General features: G+C 28.3%; 1 protein-coding gene across 1 annotated transcript in view; it reads right to left on the bottom strand.

Moving 5' to 3' along the window:
• Positions 1-924: 924 nt before the first annotated feature.
• LOC143066817 (uncharacterized) overlaps positions 925-16,475 on the bottom strand; it is a 70,301-nt gene continuing 54,750 nt past the window's right edge. The window contains exons 44-70 of the mRNA XM_076239627.1: positions 15,614-15,685; positions 14,884-14,979; positions 14,564-14,635; positions 13,835-13,930; positions 13,514-13,585; positions 12,787-12,882; positions 12,467-12,538; positions 11,738-11,833; positions 11,417-11,488; positions 10,691-10,786; positions 10,369-10,440; positions 9,646-9,741; positions 9,325-9,396; positions 8,602-8,697; positions 8,281-8,352; positions 7,559-7,654; positions 7,238-7,309; positions 6,509-6,604; positions 6,188-6,259; positions 5,465-5,560; positions 5,144-5,215; positions 4,422-4,517; positions 4,101-4,172; positions 3,051-3,122; positions 2,320-2,415; positions 1,999-2,070; positions 925-1,019 (exon numbers count right to left, since the gene is read on the bottom strand). Coding sequence (XP_076095742.1) covers positions 925-1,019; positions 1,999-2,070; positions 2,320-2,415; positions 3,051-3,122; positions 4,101-4,172; positions 4,422-4,517; positions 5,144-5,215; positions 5,465-5,560; positions 6,188-6,259; positions 6,509-6,604; positions 7,238-7,309; positions 7,559-7,654; positions 8,281-8,352; positions 8,602-8,697; positions 9,325-9,396; positions 9,646-9,741; positions 10,369-10,440; positions 10,691-10,786; positions 11,417-11,488; positions 11,738-11,833; positions 12,467-12,538; positions 12,787-12,882; positions 13,514-13,585; positions 13,835-13,930; positions 14,564-14,635; positions 14,884-14,979; positions 15,614-15,685 — 2,255 coding nt within the window. The remainder of the gene's footprint in view (positions 1,020-1,998; positions 2,071-2,319; positions 2,416-3,050; positions 3,123-4,100; positions 4,173-4,421; positions 4,518-5,143; positions 5,216-5,464; positions 5,561-6,187; positions 6,260-6,508; positions 6,605-7,237; positions 7,310-7,558; positions 7,655-8,280; positions 8,353-8,601; positions 8,698-9,324; positions 9,397-9,645; positions 9,742-10,368; positions 10,441-10,690; positions 10,787-11,416; positions 11,489-11,737; positions 11,834-12,466; positions 12,539-12,786; positions 12,883-13,513; positions 13,586-13,834; positions 13,931-14,563; positions 14,636-14,883; positions 14,980-15,613; positions 15,686-16,475) is intronic.

Raw genomic sequence — 16,475 nt, 5'->3', positions numbered from 1 at the left:
GAACAATATAGCAATTTTTAGCTACATGGAAATTATTTCTGATACTTGTTATACATTTATATACTATTTGCTATCTGTTTATATTATGTTGCTCTATTTTCACTGATTGAACGATGGTAAAGTATATGATTGAATAAAAGAACGCAGTTAACATGTTATATCAAATAAACAATAATGATAATGCATTGTAAAATTTTGTTGATAGTTAAGACACTTACTTCTACATGTTCCTAATTTTGTCCTGTAAGAACCTTTCTTGCATCTACATTTTCCTCTAACACACCTTTCATTAATCCTACACTTTCGTTTACATCCTACAAAAAAACAATAATCACAGATCATATGAAATAACCGTTTATCTTACTTGAAAATTGATTTGTATCTGAAAATCAGCCTTTTCATGAGACTTCATGTATTAGATATATATAGGAAGAATATGTTTCGATAACAGTCAGTTATTTAATGTCATTTGGTCTCGGGTGGAGAGTTGTCTCATAGCAATTTTACTACATCTTCCTATTTGTATAGTAGTTGTATTCGTAATTGCCTATGTAGCATGAAATTGAAAGAAATAGATTCGTTGCAAATTGGCAGTCACCATCTTAAATGACAAATGACGTACACTAAAGGACAAACAGACATTTTTTAATTTTTTTTATTGTTACATGTATACCAAAATTCGTGTAAACATAATACAATAACGTACATCTTAGTCTGCTTGTCTATGAAAAGTTTACCATTTTTTAAACACAATTTCTTATTTTGTTTTATGTATAGTACATTTGATAAATTGTGATGAAGGCGATTATGCATTTTTAATAAAGAATAATTGCTACTAGTTTAAAAATGTATCTTTTAACACCATTTAGTCCAATTAATATCATAACTTTAACAATATAATTGAAATATTGTTTAATATGTTTTTCAGTATCGAACGGAAAATATACCTTTTGGTCTACATTTTCCGAGGAAATTACAAACAAATCCCTTCTGACATTTTGGTTTGCATGGTGTCTTTGCTGAAAAATATCACATGTGTTTTAAAATATTCAACAAGATAGCAACTTTCAGCTACATGGAAATTATTTCTGATACTTTTTATACATTTATATACTATTTGCTATCTTTTTATATCATGTTGCTCTATTTTCACTGATTGAACGATGGTAAAGTATATGATTGAATAAAAGAACGCAGTTCACATGTTATATCAAATAAACAATAATGATAATGCATTGTAAAATTTTGTTTATGGTTAAGACACTTACTTCTACATGTTCCTAATTTTGTCCTGTAAGAACCTTTCTTGCATCTACATTTTCCTCTAACACACCTTTCATTAATCCTACACTTTCGTTTACATCCTACAAAAAAACAATAATCACAGATCATATGCAATAACCGTTTATCTTCCTTGAAAATTGATTTGTATCTGAAAATCAGCCTTTTCACGAGACTTCATGTATTAGATATATAGAGGAAGAATATGTTTCGATAACAGTTATTTACTTATATGTCATTTGGTCTCGGGTGGGGGGTTGTCTCATAGCAATTTTACTACATCTTCCTATTTGTATAGTAGTTGGATTCGTTATTGCTTATGTAGCATGAATTTGAAAGAAATAGATTCGTTGCAAATTGGCAGTGACCATCTTGAATGACAAATGACGTACACTAAAGGACAAACAGACAGTTTTTAATTTCTTTTATTGTTACATGTATACCAAAATTCGTGTAAACATAATACAATAAGGTACATCTTAGTCTGCTTGTCTATGAAAAGTTTACCATTGTTTAAACACAATTCCTTATTTTGTTTTATGTATAGTACAGTTGATAAATTGTGATGAAGGCGATTATGCATTTTTAATAAAGAATAATTGCTACTAGTTTAAAAATGTATCTTTTAACACCATTTAGTCCAATTAATATCATAACTTTAACAATATAATTGAAATATTGTTTAATTTGTTTTTCAGTATCGAACGGAAAATATACCTTTTGGTCTACATTTTCCGAGGAAATTACAAACAAATCCCTTCCGACATTTTCGTTTGCATGGTGTCTTTCCTGAAAAATATCAGATGTGTTTTAAAATATTGAACAATATAGCAATTTTTAGCTACATGGAAATTATTTCTGATACTTGTTATACATTTATATACTATTTGCTATCTGTTTATATCATGTTGCTCTATTTTCACTGATTGAACGATGGTAAAGTATATGATTGAATAAAAGAACGCAGTTCACATGTTATATCAAATAAACAATAATGATAATGCATTGTAAAATTTTGTTTATGGTTAAGACACTTACTTCTACATGTTCCTAATTTTGTCCTGTAAGAACCTTTCTTGCATCTACATTTTCCTCTAACACACCTTTCATTAATCCTACACTTTCGTTTACATCCTACAAAAAAAACAATAATCACAGATCATATGCAATAACCGTTTATCTTCCTTGAAAATTGATTTGTATCTGAAAATCAGCCTTTTCACGAGACTTCATGTATTAGATATATAGAGGAAGAATATGTTTCGATAACAGTTATTTACTTATATGTCATTTGGTCTCGGGTGGGGGGTTGTCTCATAGCAATTTTACTACATCTTCCTATTTGTATAGTAGTTGGATTCGTTATTGCTTATGTAGCATGAATTTGAAAGAAATAGATTCGTTGCAAATTGGCAGTGACCATCTTGAATGACAAATGACGTACACTAAAGGACAAACAGACAGTTTTTAATTTCTTTTATTGTTACATGTATACCAAAATTCGTGTAAACATAATACAATAAGGTACATCTTAGTCTGCTTGTCTATGAAAAGTTTACCATTGTTTAAACACAATTCCTTATTTTGTTTTATGTATAGTACAGTTGATAAATTGTGATGAAGGCGATTATGCATTTTTAATAAAGAATAATTGCTACTAGTTTAAAAATGTATCTTTTAACACCATTTAGTCCAATTAATATCATAACTTTAACAATATAATTGAAATATTGTTTAATTTGTTTTTCAGTATCGAACGGAAAATATACCTTTTGGTCTACATTTTCCGAGGAAATTACAAACAAATCCCTTCCGACATTTTCGTTTGCATGGTGTCTTTCCTGAAAAATATCAGATGTGTTTTAAAATATTGAACTATATAGCAATTTTTAGCTACATGGAAATTATTTCTGATACTTGTTATACATTTATATACTATTTGCTATCTGTTTATATCATGTTGCTCTATTTTCACTGATTGAACGATGGTAAAGTATATGATTGAATAAAAGAACGCAGTTAACATGTTATATCAAATAAACAATAGTGATAATGCATTGTAAAATTTTGTTTATGGTTAAGACACTTACTTCTACATGTTCCTAATTTTGTCCTGTAAGAACCTTTCTTGCATCTACATTTTCCTCTAACACACCTTTCATTAATCCTACACTTTCGTTTACATCCTACAAAAAAACAATAATCACAGATCATATGAAATAATCGCTTATCTTCCTTGAAAATTGATTTGTATCTGAAAATCAGCCTTTTCATGAGACTTCATGTATTAGATATATATAGGAAGAATATGTTTCGATAACAGTCAGTTATTTAATGTCATTTGGTCTCGGGTGGAGAGTTGTCTCATAGCAATTTTACTACATCTTCCTATTTGTATAGTAGTTGCATTCGTTATTGCCTATGTAGCATGAATTTGAAAGAAATAGATTCGTTGCAAATTGGCAGTGACCATCTTAAATGACAAATGACGTACACTAAATGACAAACAGACATTTTGTAATTTTGTTTATTGTTACATGTATACCAAAATTCGTGTAAACATAATACAATAACGTACATCTTAGTCTGCTTGTCTATGAAAAGTTTACCATTTTTTAAACACAATTTCTTATTTTGTTTTATGTATAGTACATTTGATAAATTGTGATGAAGGCGATTATGCATTTTTAATAAAGAATAATTGCTACTAGTTTAAAAATGTATCTTTTAACACCATTTAGTTCAATTAATATCATAACTTTAACAATATAATTGAAATATTGTTTAATTTGTTTTTCAGTATCGAACGGAAAATATACCTTTTGGTCTACATTTTCCGAGGAAATTACAAACAAATCCCTTCCGACATTTTCGTTTGCATGGTGTCTTTCCTGAAAAATATTATATGTGTTTTAAAATATTCAACAAGATAGCAACTTTTAGCTACATGGAAATTATTTCTGATACTTTTTATACATTTATATACTATTTGCTATCTTTTTATATCATGTTGCTCTATTTTCACTGATTGAACGATGGTAAAGTATATGATTGAATAAAAGAACGCAGTTAACATGTTATATCAAATAAACAATAATGATAATGCATTGTAAAATTTTGTTTATGGTTAAGACACTTACTTCTACATGTTCCTAAATGTGTCCTGTAAGAACCTTTCTTGCATCTACATTTTCCTCTAACACACCTTTCATTAATCCTACACTTTCGTTTACATCCTACAAAAGAACAATAATCACAGATCATATGAAATAACCGTTTATCTTCCTTGAAAATTGATTTGTATCTGAATATCAGCCTTTTCATGAGACTTCATGTATTAGATATATATAGGAAGAATATGTTTCGATAACAGTCAGTTATTTAATGTCATTTGGTCTCGGGTGGAGAGTTGTCTCATAGCAATTTTACTACATCTTCTATTTGTATAGTAGTTGGATTCGTTATTGCTTATGTAGCATGAATTTGAAAGAAATGGATTCGTTGCAAATTAACCATCTTAAATGACAAATGACGTACACTAAAGGACAAACAGACATTTTTTAATTTTTTTTATTGTTACATGTATACCAAAATTCGTGTAAACATCATACAATAACGTACATCTTAGTCTGCTTGTCTATGAAAAGTTTACCATTTTTTAAACACAATTTCTTATTTTGTTTTATGTATAGTACATTTGATAAATTGTGATGAAGGCGATTATGCATTTTTAATAAAGAATAATTGCTACTAGTTTAAAAATGTATCTTTTAACATCATTTAGTCCAATTAATATCATAACTTTAACAATATAATTGAAATATTGTTTAATTTGTTTTTCAGTATCGAACGGAAAATATACCTTTTGGTCTACATTTTCCGAGGAAATTACAAACAAATCCCTTCCGACATTTTCGTTTGCATGGTGTCTTTCCTGAAAAATATCAGATGTGTTTTAAAATATTGAACAATATAGCAATTTTTAGCTACATGGAAATTATTTCTGATACTTGTTATACATTTATATACTATTTGCTATCTGTTTATATCATGTTGCTCTATTTTCACTGATTGAACGATGGTAAAGTATATGATTGAATAAAAGAACGCAGTTAACATGTTATATCAAATAAACAATAATGATAATGCATTGTAAAATTTTGTTTATGGTTAAGACGCTTACTTCTACATGTTCCTAATTTTGTCCTGTAAGAACCTTTCTTGCATCTACATTTTCCTCTAACACACCTTTCATTAATCCTACACTTTCGTTTACATCCTACAAAAAAACAATAATCACAGATCATATGAAATAACCGCTTATCTTCCTTGAAAATTGATTTGTATCTGAATATCAGCCTTTTCATGAGACTTCATGTATTAGATATATATAGGAAGAATATGTTTCGATAACAGTCAGTTATTTAATGTCATTTGGTCTCGGGTGGAGAGTTGTCTCGTAGCAATTTTACTACATCTTCCTATTTGTATAGTAGTTGGATTCGTTATTGCCTATGTAGCATGAATTTGAAAGAAATAGATTCGTTGCAAATTAACCATCTTAAATGACAAATGACGTACACTAAAGGACAAACAGACATTTTTTAATTTTTTTTATTGTTACATGTATACCAAAATTCGTGTAAACATCATACAATAACGTACATCTTAGTCTGCTTGTCTATGAAAAGTTTACCATTGTTTAAACACAATTCCTTATTTTGTTTTATGTATAGTACAGTTGATAAATTGTGATGAAGGCGATTATGCATTTTTAATAAAGAATAATTGCTACTAGTTTAAAAATGTATCTTTTAACACCATTTAGTCCAATTAATATCATGACTTTAACAATATAATTTAAATATTGTTTAATTTGTTTTTCAGTATCGAACGGAAAATATACCTTTTGGTCTACATTTTCCGAGGAAATTACAAACAAATCCCTTCCGACATTTTCGTTTGCATGGTGTCTTTCCTGAAAAATATCAGATGTGTTTTAAAATATTGAACAATATAGCAATTTTTAGCTACATGGAAATTATTTCTGATACTTGTTATACATTTATATACTATTTGCTATCTGTTTATATCATGTTGCTCTATTTTCACTGATTGAACGATGGTAAAGTATATGATTGAATAAAAGAACGCAGTTAACATGTTATATCAAATAAACAATAATGATAATGCATTGTAAAATTTTGTTTATGGTTAAGACACTTACTTCTACATGTTCCTAATTTTGTCCTGTAAGAACCTTTCTTGCATCTACATTTTCCTCTAACACACCTTTCATTAATCCTACACTTTCGTTTACATCCTACAAAAAAACAATAATCACAGATCATATGAAATAACCGCTTATCTTCCTTGAAAATTGATTTGTATCTGAATATCAGCCTTTTCATGAGACTTCATGTATTAGATATATATAGGAAGAATATGTTTCGATAACAGTCAGTTATTTAATGTCATTTGGTCTCGGGTGGAGAGTTGTCTCATAGCAATTTTACTACATCTTCCTATTTGTATAGTAGTTGCATTCGTTCTTGCCTATGTAGCATGGATTTGAAAGAAATAGATTCGTTGCAAATTGGCAGTGACCATCTTAAATGACAAATGACGTACACTAAAGGACAAACAGACATTTTTTAATTTTTTTTATTGTTACATGTATACCAAAATTCATGTAAACATAATACAATAACGTACATCTTAGTCTGCTTGTCTATGAAAAGTTTACCATTTTTTAAACACAATTCCTTATTTTGTTTTATGTATAGTACAGTTGATAAATTGTGATGAAGGTGATTATGCATTTTTAATAAAGAATAATTGCTACTAGTTTAAAAATGTATCTTTTAACACCATTTAGTCCAATTAATATCATAACTTTAACAATATAGTTGAAATATTGTTTAATATGTTTTTCAGTATCGAACGGAAAATATACCTTTTGGTCTACATTTTCCGAGGAAATTACAAACAAATCCCTTCTGACATTTTGGTTTGCATGGTGTCTTTCCTGAAAAATATTATATGTGTTTTAAAATATTCAACAAGATAGCAACTTTTAGCTGCATGGAAATTATTTCTGATACTTGTTATACATTTATATACTATTTGCTATCTGTTTATATCATGTTGCTCTATTTTCACTGATTGAACGATGGTAAAGTATATGATTGAATAAAAGAACGCAGTTAACATGTTATATCAAATAAACAATAATGATAATGCATTGTAAAATTTTGTTTATGGTTAAGACACTTACTTCTACATGTTCCTAAATTTGTCCTGTAAGAACCTTTCTTGCATCTACATTTTCCTCTAACACACCTTTCATTAATCCTACACTTTCGTTTACATCCTACAAAAAAACAATAATCACAGATCATATGAAATAACCGTTTATCTTCCTTGAAAATTGATTTGTATCTGAATATCAGCCTTTTCATGAGACTTCATGTATTAGATATATATAGGAAGAATATGTTTCGATAACAGTCAGTTATTTAATGTCATTTGGTCTCGGGTGGAGAGTTGTCTCATAGCAATTTTACTACATCTTCTATTTGTATAGTAGTTGGATTCGTTATTGCTTATGTAGCATGAATTTGAAAGAAATGGATTCGTTGCAAATTAACCATCTTAAATGACAAATGACGTACACTAAAGGACAAACAGACATTTTTTAATTTTTTTTATTGTTACATGTATACCAAAATTCGTGTAAACATCATACAATAACGTACATCTTAGTCTGCTTGTCTATGAAAAGTTTACCATTTTTTAAACACAATTTCTTATTTTGTTTTATGTATAGTACATTTGATAAATTGTGATGAAGTCGATTATGCATTTTTAATAAAGAATAATTGCTACTAGTTTAAAAATGTATCTTTTAACATCATTTAGTCCAATTAATATCATAACTTTAACAATATAATTGAAATATTGTTTAATTTGTTTTTCAGTATCGAACGGAAAATATACCTTTTGGTCTACATTTTCCGAGGAAATTACAAACAAATCCCTTCCGACATTTTCGTTTGCATGGTGTCTTTCCTGAAAAATATCAGATGTGTTTTAAAATATTGAACAATATAGCAATTTTTAGCTACATGGAAATTATTTCTGATACTTGTTATACATTTATATACTATTTGCTATCTGTTTATATCATGTTGCTCTATTTTCACTGATTGAACGATGGTAAAGTATATGATTGAATAAAAGAACGCAGTTAACATGTTATATCAAATAAACAATAATGATAATGCATTGTAAAATTTTGTTTATGGTTAAGACACTTACTTCTACATGTTCCTAATTTTGTCCTGTAAGAACCTTTCTTGCATCTACATTTTCCTCTAACACACCTTTCATTAATCCTACACTTTCGTTTACATCCTACAAAAAAACAATAATCACAGATCATATGAAATAACCGCTTATCTTCCTTGAAAATTGATTTGTATCTGAATATCAGCCTTTTCATGAGACTTCATGTATTAGATATATATAGGAAGAATATGTTTCGATAACAGTCAGTTATTTAATGTCATTTGGTCTCGGGTGGAGAGTTGTCTCGTAGCAATTTTACTACATCTTCCTATTTGTATAGTAGTTGGATTCGTTATTGCCTATGTAGCATGAATTTGAAAGAAATAGATTCGTTGCAAATTAACCATCTTAAATGACAAATGACGTACACTAAAGGACAAACAGACATTTTTTAATTTTTTTTATTGTTACATGTATACCAAAATTCGTGTAAACATCATACAATAACGTACATCTTAGTCTGCTTGTCTATGAAAAGTTTACCATTTTTTAAACACAATTTCTTATTTTGTTTTATGTATAGTACATTTGATAAATTGTGATGAAGGCGATTATGCATTTTTAATAAAGAATAATTGCTACTAGTTTAAAAATGTATCTTTTAACACCATTTAGTCCAATTAATATCATAACTTTAACAATATAATTGAAATATTGTTTAATTTGTTTTTCAGTATCGAACGGAAAATATACCTTTTGGTCTACATTTTCCGAGGAAATTACAAACAAATCCCTTCCGACATTTTCGTTTGCATGGTGTCTTTCCTGAAAAATATCAGATGTGTTTTAAAATATTGAACAATATAGCAATTTTTAGCTACATGGAAATTATTTCTGATACTTGTTATACATTTATATACTATTTGCTATCTGTTTATATCATGTTGCTCTATTTTCACTGATTGAACGATGGTAAAGTATATGATTGAATAAAAGAACGCAGTTAACATGTTATATCAAATAAACAATAATGATAATGCATTGTAAAATTTTGTTTATGGTTAAGACACTTACTTCTACATGTTCCTAATTTTGTCCTGTAAGAACCTTTCTTGCATCTACATTTTCCTCTAACACACCTTTCATTAATCCTACACTTTCGTTTACATCCTACAACAAAACAATAATCACAGATCATATGAAATAACCGCTTATCTTCCTTGAAAATTGATTTGTATCTGAATATCAGCCTTTTCATGAGACTTCATGTATTAGATATATATAGGAAGAATATGTTTCGATAACAGTCAGTTATTTAATGTCATTTGGTCTCGGGTGGAGAGTTGTCTCGTAGCAATTTTACTACATCTTCCTATTTGTATAGTAGTTGGATTCGTTATTGCCTATGTAGCATGAATTTGAAAGAAATAGATTCGTTGCAAATTAACCATCTTAAATGACAAATGACGTACACTAAAGGACAAACAGACATTTTTTAATTTTTTTTATTGTTACATGTATACCAAAATTCGTGTAAACATCATACAATAACGTACATCTTAGTCTGCTTGTCTATGAAAAGTTTACCATTTTTTAAACACAATTTCTTATTTTGGTTTATGTATAGTACATTTGATAAATTGTGATGAAGGCGATTATGCATTTTTAATAAAGAATAATTGCTACTAGTTTAAAAATGTATCTTTTAACACCATTTAGTCCAATTAATATCATAACTTTAACAATATAATTGAAATATTGTTTAATTTGTTTTTCAGTATCGAACGGAAAATATACCTTTTGGTCTACATTTTCCGAGGAAATTACAAACAAATCCCTTCCGACATTTTCGTTTGCATGGTGTCTTTCCTGAAAAATATCAGATGTGTTTTAAAATATTGAACAATATAGCAATTTTTAGCTACATGGAAATTATTTCTGATACTTGTTATACATTTATATACTATTTGCTATCTGTTTTATATCATGTTGCTCTATTTTCACTGATTGAACGATGGTAAAGTATATGATTGATTAAAAGAACGCAGTTCACATGTTATATCAAATAAACAATAATGATAATGCATTGTAAAATTTTGTTTATGGTTAAGAAACTTACTTCTACATGCTCCTAATTTTGTCCTGTAAGAACCTTTCTTGCATCTACATTTTCCTCTAACACACCTTTCATTAATCCTACACTTTCGTTTACATCCTACAAAAAAACAACAATCACAGATCATATGAAATAACCGTTTATCTTTCTTGAAAATTGATTTGTATCTGAAAATCAGCCTTTTCACGAGACTTTATGTATTAGATAAATATAGGAAGAATATGTTTCGATAACAGTTATTTACTTATATGTCATTTGGTCTCGGGTAGGGGGTTGTCTCATAGGAATTTTACTATATCTTCCTATTTGTATAGTAGTTGGATTCGTTATTGCCTATGTAGCATGAATTTGAAAGAAATGGATTCGTTGCAAATTGGCAGTGACCATCTTAAATGACAAATGACGTACACTAAAGGACAGACATTTTTTAAAATCTTTTAATGTTACATGTATACCAAAATTCGTGTAAACATAATACAATAACGTACATCTTAGTCTGCTTGTCTAAGAAAAGTTCATCATTGTTTAAAAACATTTCCTTATTTTGTTTTATGTATAGTACAGTTGATAAATTGTGATGAAGGCGATTATGCATTTTTAATAAAGAATAATTGCTACTAGTTTAAAAATGTATCTTTTAACAGCATTTAGTCCAATTAATATCATAACTTTAACAATATAATTGAAATATTGTTTAATTTGTTTTTCAGTATCGAACGGAAAATATACCTTTTGGTCTACATTTTCCGAGGAAATTACAAACAAATCCCTTCCGACATTTTCGTTTGCATGGTGTCTTTCCTGAAAAATATCATATGTGTTTTAAAATATTGAACAATATAGCAACTTTTATTAACATGGAAATTATTTCTGATACTTGTTATACATTTATATACTATTTGATATCTGTTTATATCATGTTGCTCTATTTTCACTGATTGAATGATGGTAAAGTATATGATTGAATAAAAGAACGCAGTTAACATGTTATATCAAATAAACAATAATGATAATGCATTGTAAAATTTTGTTTATGGTTAAGACACTTACTTCTACATGTTCCTAATTTTGTCCTGTAAGAACCTTTCTTGCATCTACATTTTCCTCTAACACACCTTTCATTAATCCTACACTTTCGTTTACATCCTACAAAAAACAATAATCACAGATCATATGAAATAACCGCTTATCTTCCTTGAAAATTGATTTGTATCTGAATATCAGCCTTTTCATGAGACTTCATGTATTAGATATATATAGGAAGAATATGTTTCGATAACAGTCAGTTATTTAATGTCATTTGGTCTCGGGTGGAGAGTTGTCTCGTAGCAATTTTACTACATCTTCCTATTTGTATAGTAGTTGGATTCGTTATTGCCTATGTAGCATGAATTTGAAAGAAATAGATTCGTTGCAAATTGGCAGTGACCATCTTAAATGACAAATGACGTACACTAAAGGACAAACAGACATTTTTTAAAAATCTTTTAATGTTACATGTATACCAAAATTCGTGTAAACATAATAGAATAACGTACATCTTAGTCTGCTTGTCTATGAAAAGTTCACCATTGTTTAAACACAATTCCTTAATTTGTTTTATGTATAGTACAGTTGATAAATTGTGATGAAGGCGATTATGCATTTTTAATAAAGAATAATTGCTACTAGTTTAAAAATGTATCTTTTAACACCATTTAGTCCAATTAATATCATAACTTTAACAATATAATTGAAATATTGTTTAATATGTTTTTCAGTATAGAACGGAAAATATACCTTTTGGTCTACATTTTCCGAGGAAATTACAAACAAATCCCTTCTGACATTTTGGTTTGCATGGTGTCTTTCCTGAAAAATATCATATGTGTTTTAAAATATTCAACAATATAGCAATTTTAGCTACATGGAAATTATTTCTGATACTTGTTATACATTTATATACTATTTGCTATCGTTTTATATCATGTTGCTCTATTTTCACTGATTGAACGATGGTAAAGTATATGATTGATTAAAAGAACGCAGTTCACATGTTATATCAAATAAACAATAATGATAATGCATTGTAAAATTTTGTTTATGGTTAAGAAACTTACTTCTACATGCTGCTAATTTTGTCCTGTAAGAACCTTTCTTGCATCTACATTTTCCTCTAACACACCTTTCATTAATCCTACACTTTCGTTTACATCCTACAAAAAAAAACAACAATCACAGATCATATGAAATAACCGTTTATCTTTCTTGAAAATTGATTTGTATCTGAAAATCAGCCTTTTCACGAGACTTCATGTATTAGATAAATATAGGAAGAATATGTTTCGATAACAGTTATTTACTTATATGTCATTTGGTCTCGGGTAGGGGGTTGTCTCATAGGAATTTTACTATATCTTCCTATTTGTATAGTAGTTGGATTCGTTATTGCCTATGTAGCATGAATTTGAAAGAAATGGATTCGTTGCAAATTGGCAGTGACCATCTTAAATGACAAATGACGTACACTAAAGGACAGACATTTTTTAAAATCTTTTAATGTTACATGTATACCAAAATTCGTGTAAACATAATACAATAACGTACATCTTAGTCTGCTTGTCTAAGAAAAGTTCATCATTGTTTAAAAACATTTCCATATTTTGTTTTATGTATAGTACAGTTGATAAATTGTGATGAAGGCGATTATGCATTTTTAATAAAGAATAATTGCTACTAGTTTAAAATGTATCTTTTAACACCATTTAGTCCAATTAATATCTTAACTTTAACAATATAATTGAAATATTGTTTAATTTGTTTTTCAGTATCGAACGGAAAATATACCTTTTGGTCTACATTTTCCGAGGAAATTACAAACAAATCCCTTCCGACATTTTCGTTTGCATGGTGTCTTTCCTGAAAAATATCATATGTGTTTTAAAATATTGAACAATATAGCAACTTTTATTAACATGGAAATTATTTCTGATACTTGTTATACATTTATATACTATTTGATATCTGTTTATATCATGTTGCTCTATTTTCACTGATTGAATGATGGTAAAGTATATGATTGAATAAAAGAACGCAGTTAACATGTTATATCAAATAAACAATAATGATAATGCATTGTAAAATTTTGTTTATGGTTAAGACACTTACTTCTACATGTTCCTAATTTTGTCCTGTAAGAACCTTTCTTGCATCTACATTTTCCTCTAACACACCTTTCATTAATCCTACACTTTCGTTTACATCCTACAAAAAAACAATAATCACAGATCATATGAAATAACCGCTTATCTTCCTTGAAAATTGATTTGTATCTGAATATCAGCCTTTTCAAGAGACTTCATGTATTAGATATATATAGGAAGAATATGTTTCGATAACAGTCAGTTATTTAATGTCATTTGGTCTCGGGTGGGGAGTTGTCTCGTAGCAATTTTACTACATCTTCCTATTTGTATAGTAGTTGGATTCGTTATTGCCTATGTAGCATGAATTTGAAAGAAATAGATTCGTTGCAAATTGGCAGTGACCATCTTAAATGACAAATGACGTACACTAAAGGACAAACAGACATTTTTTAAAATCTTTTAATGTTACATGTATACCAAAATTCGTGTAAACATAATACAATAACGTACATCTTAGTCTGCTTGTCTATGAAAAGTTCACCATTGTTTAAACACAATTCCTTAATTTGTTTTATGTATAGTACAGTTGATAAATTGTGATGAAGGCGATTATGCATTTTTAATAAAGAATAATTGCTACTAGTTTAAAAATGTATCTTTTAACACCATTTAGTCCAATTAATATCATAACTTTAACAATATAATTGAAATATTGTTTAATATGTTTTTCAGTATAGAACGGAAAATATACCTTTTGGTCTACATTTTCCGAGGAAATTACAAACAAATCCCTTCTGACATTTTGGTTTGCATGGTGTCTTTCCTGAAAAATATCATATGTGTTTTAAAATATTCAACAATATAGCAATTTTAACTACATGGAAATTATTTCTGATACTTGTTATACATTTATATACTATTTGCTATCGTTTTATATCATGTTGCTCTATTTTCACTGATTGAACGATGGTAAAGTATATGATTGATTAAAAGAACGCAGTTCACATGTTATATCAAATAAACAATAATGATAATGCATTGTAAAATTTTGTTTATGGTTAAGAAACTTACTTCTACATGCTCCTAATTTTGTCCTGTAAGAACCTTTCTTGCATCTACATTTTCCTCTAACACACCTTTCATTAATCCTACACTTTCGTTTACATCCTACAAAAAAACAATAATCACAGATCATATGAAATAACCGTTTATCTTTCTTGAAAATTGATTTGTATCTGAAAATCAGCCTTTTCATGAGACTTCATGTATTAGATAAATATAGGAAGAATATGTTTCGAAAATAGTTATTTACTTATATGTCATTTGGTCTCGGGTAGGGGGTTGTCTCATAGGAATTTTACTACATCTTCCTATTTGTATAGTAGTTGGATTCGTTATTGCCTATGTAGCATGAATTTGAAAGAAATAGATTCGTTGCAAATTGGCAGTGACCATCTTAAATGACAAATGACGTACACTAAAGGACAAACAGACATTTTTTAAAATCTTTTAATGTTACATGTATACCAAAATTCGTGTAAACATAATACAATAACGTACATCTTAGTCTGCTTGTCTATGAAAAGTTCACCATTGTTTAAACACAATTCCTTATTTTGTTTTATGTATAGTACAGTTGATAAATTGTGATGAAGGCGATTATGCATTTTTAATAAAGAATAATTGCTACTAGTTTAAAAATATATCTTTTAACACCATTTAGTCCAATTAATATCATAACTTTAACAATATAATTGAAATATTGTTTAATATGTTTTTCAGTATAGAACGGAAAATATACCTTTTGGTCTACATTTTCCGAGGAAATTACAAACAAATCCCTTCTGACATTTTGGTTTGCATGGTGTCTTTGCTGAAAAATATCAATTGTGTTTTAAAATATTAAACAATGTAGCATTTTTAGCGATAGGGAAGTGATTTCTGATACTTATTATACATTCATATACTATTTGCTTTTTTTATATATATCATGTCGTCTATTTTCATGATTGCACGATGCTAAAGTATATGATTGAATAAAAGAACGCAGTTCACATGTTTTATCAAATAAACAATAATAATAATACATTGTAAAATTTGGTTTATGGTTAAGACACTTACTTCTACATGTTCCTAGTTTTGTCCTGTAAGAACCTTTCTTGCATCTACATTTTCCTCTAACACACCTTTCATTGATTCTACATTTTCGTTTACATTCTACAACAACAATAATCACAGAACATACGAAATAACCTTTAAATGAAAGGTTGAGTAAAAGCCTATAGCTTTATTGTATTTGATGTATGATAACGTATACAAATCTGTAATCATATCAAGTGTATATAGAAAAAATATATTTCGATAACAGTTAGCTACTTGTATATCATTTGGTCCCTTGATGTATGTGGTTGGTGGCGAAAATGCCCTTTTAATAAAGAATAATTACCAATGGTTTAGAAAATATGTTTCTTGAACAAAATTCTGCCAAATTTATACATGGTCATATTAATAACTACTACAATTTAATTGTTGAAACAGTAGTGAACTTAATTGGTTTGCATTTTCCGCGGAAATTACAAACAAATCCTCTCTTACATTTTCGTTTGCATGGTGTCTTTGCTAAAAAAATATTCATTGCGATTTTAAATATTCAAAAACACAGC

This window comes from Mytilus galloprovincialis, chromosome 3 (assembly GCF_965363235.1).
Source record: "Mytilus galloprovincialis chromosome 3, xbMytGall1.hap1.1, whole genome shotgun sequence".
NCBI lineage: Eukaryota > Metazoa > Mollusca > Bivalvia > Mytilida > Mytilidae > Mytilus > Mytilus galloprovincialis.
This window is presented reverse-complemented; position numbering and strand designations above follow the sequence as displayed.